This window comes from Mesitornis unicolor, unplaced genomic scaffold (assembly GCF_000695765.1).
Source record: "Mesitornis unicolor isolate BGI_N332 unplaced genomic scaffold, ASM69576v1 scaffold11597, whole genome shotgun sequence".
Classification (NCBI taxonomy): domain Eukaryota; kingdom Metazoa; phylum Chordata; class Aves; order Mesitornithiformes; family Mesitornithidae; genus Mesitornis; species Mesitornis unicolor.
This window is the reverse complement of record NW_010194435.1, coordinates 26,209-26,692: the sequence shown is the minus strand read 5'-3', so window position 1 is coordinate 26,692 and position 484 is coordinate 26,209. Positions and strand designations below refer to the sequence as shown.

Here is a 484-nt window from a genome sequence, read left to right as displayed (position 1 = left end):
GGTTCAGAAGCCGAAGCCAAGGCAGGCTGACCCCCCACCCCCGTCTGAGCAGGCAGCGGGGCAGTACCTGTGGCCGGCTCGTACACATTCTCGGCCTGTCCGCCGTCGGCGGGCTGAACGCGGGCTCCCGCCCGGTAGTTGAGGGGCTGCTGGATGGTGACGGTGCCGGTAACGCTGCTCATGGCGAGGCTGGAACGGAGGGCGCAGAGTCGAGGAAGGAGACTGGGAATCCGGGACCCCACCAGCATCGCCCGCCTTTTACCGCAGGGCCGCGGGTCCCGCCCCGCAGCCGCTGGGACGCACGCGTGGCCGCCGGGGGTGGGCGGAACCCGCGGCCCCACCCAGCACTCGGGCTCCCCCTGGCGGCTCGGAGGTTGCAATTTGCGTGAGGGACAAAAAGCAGCGGTGATCAACAGGGCTACGGTTGCACCTTGGGTCTGTTCTCCTCAACTTGCTGCAGCGATCATCGAGCAGAATGGTTTCG

General features: G+C 68.0%; 1 protein-coding gene across 1 annotated transcript in view; it reads right to left on the bottom strand.

Annotated features, from left to right (window-relative positions):
• ALDH9A1 (aldehyde dehydrogenase 9 family, member A1) overlaps positions 1-248 on the bottom strand; it is an 8,728-nt gene extending 8,480 nt beyond the window's left edge. Inside the window, exon 1 of the mRNA XM_010187800.1 lies at positions 68-248. Within this exon, the coding sequence (XP_010186102.1) occupies positions 68-248 (181 nt within the window). The remainder of the gene's footprint in view (positions 1-67) is intronic.
• Positions 249-484: the final 236 nt, after the last annotated feature.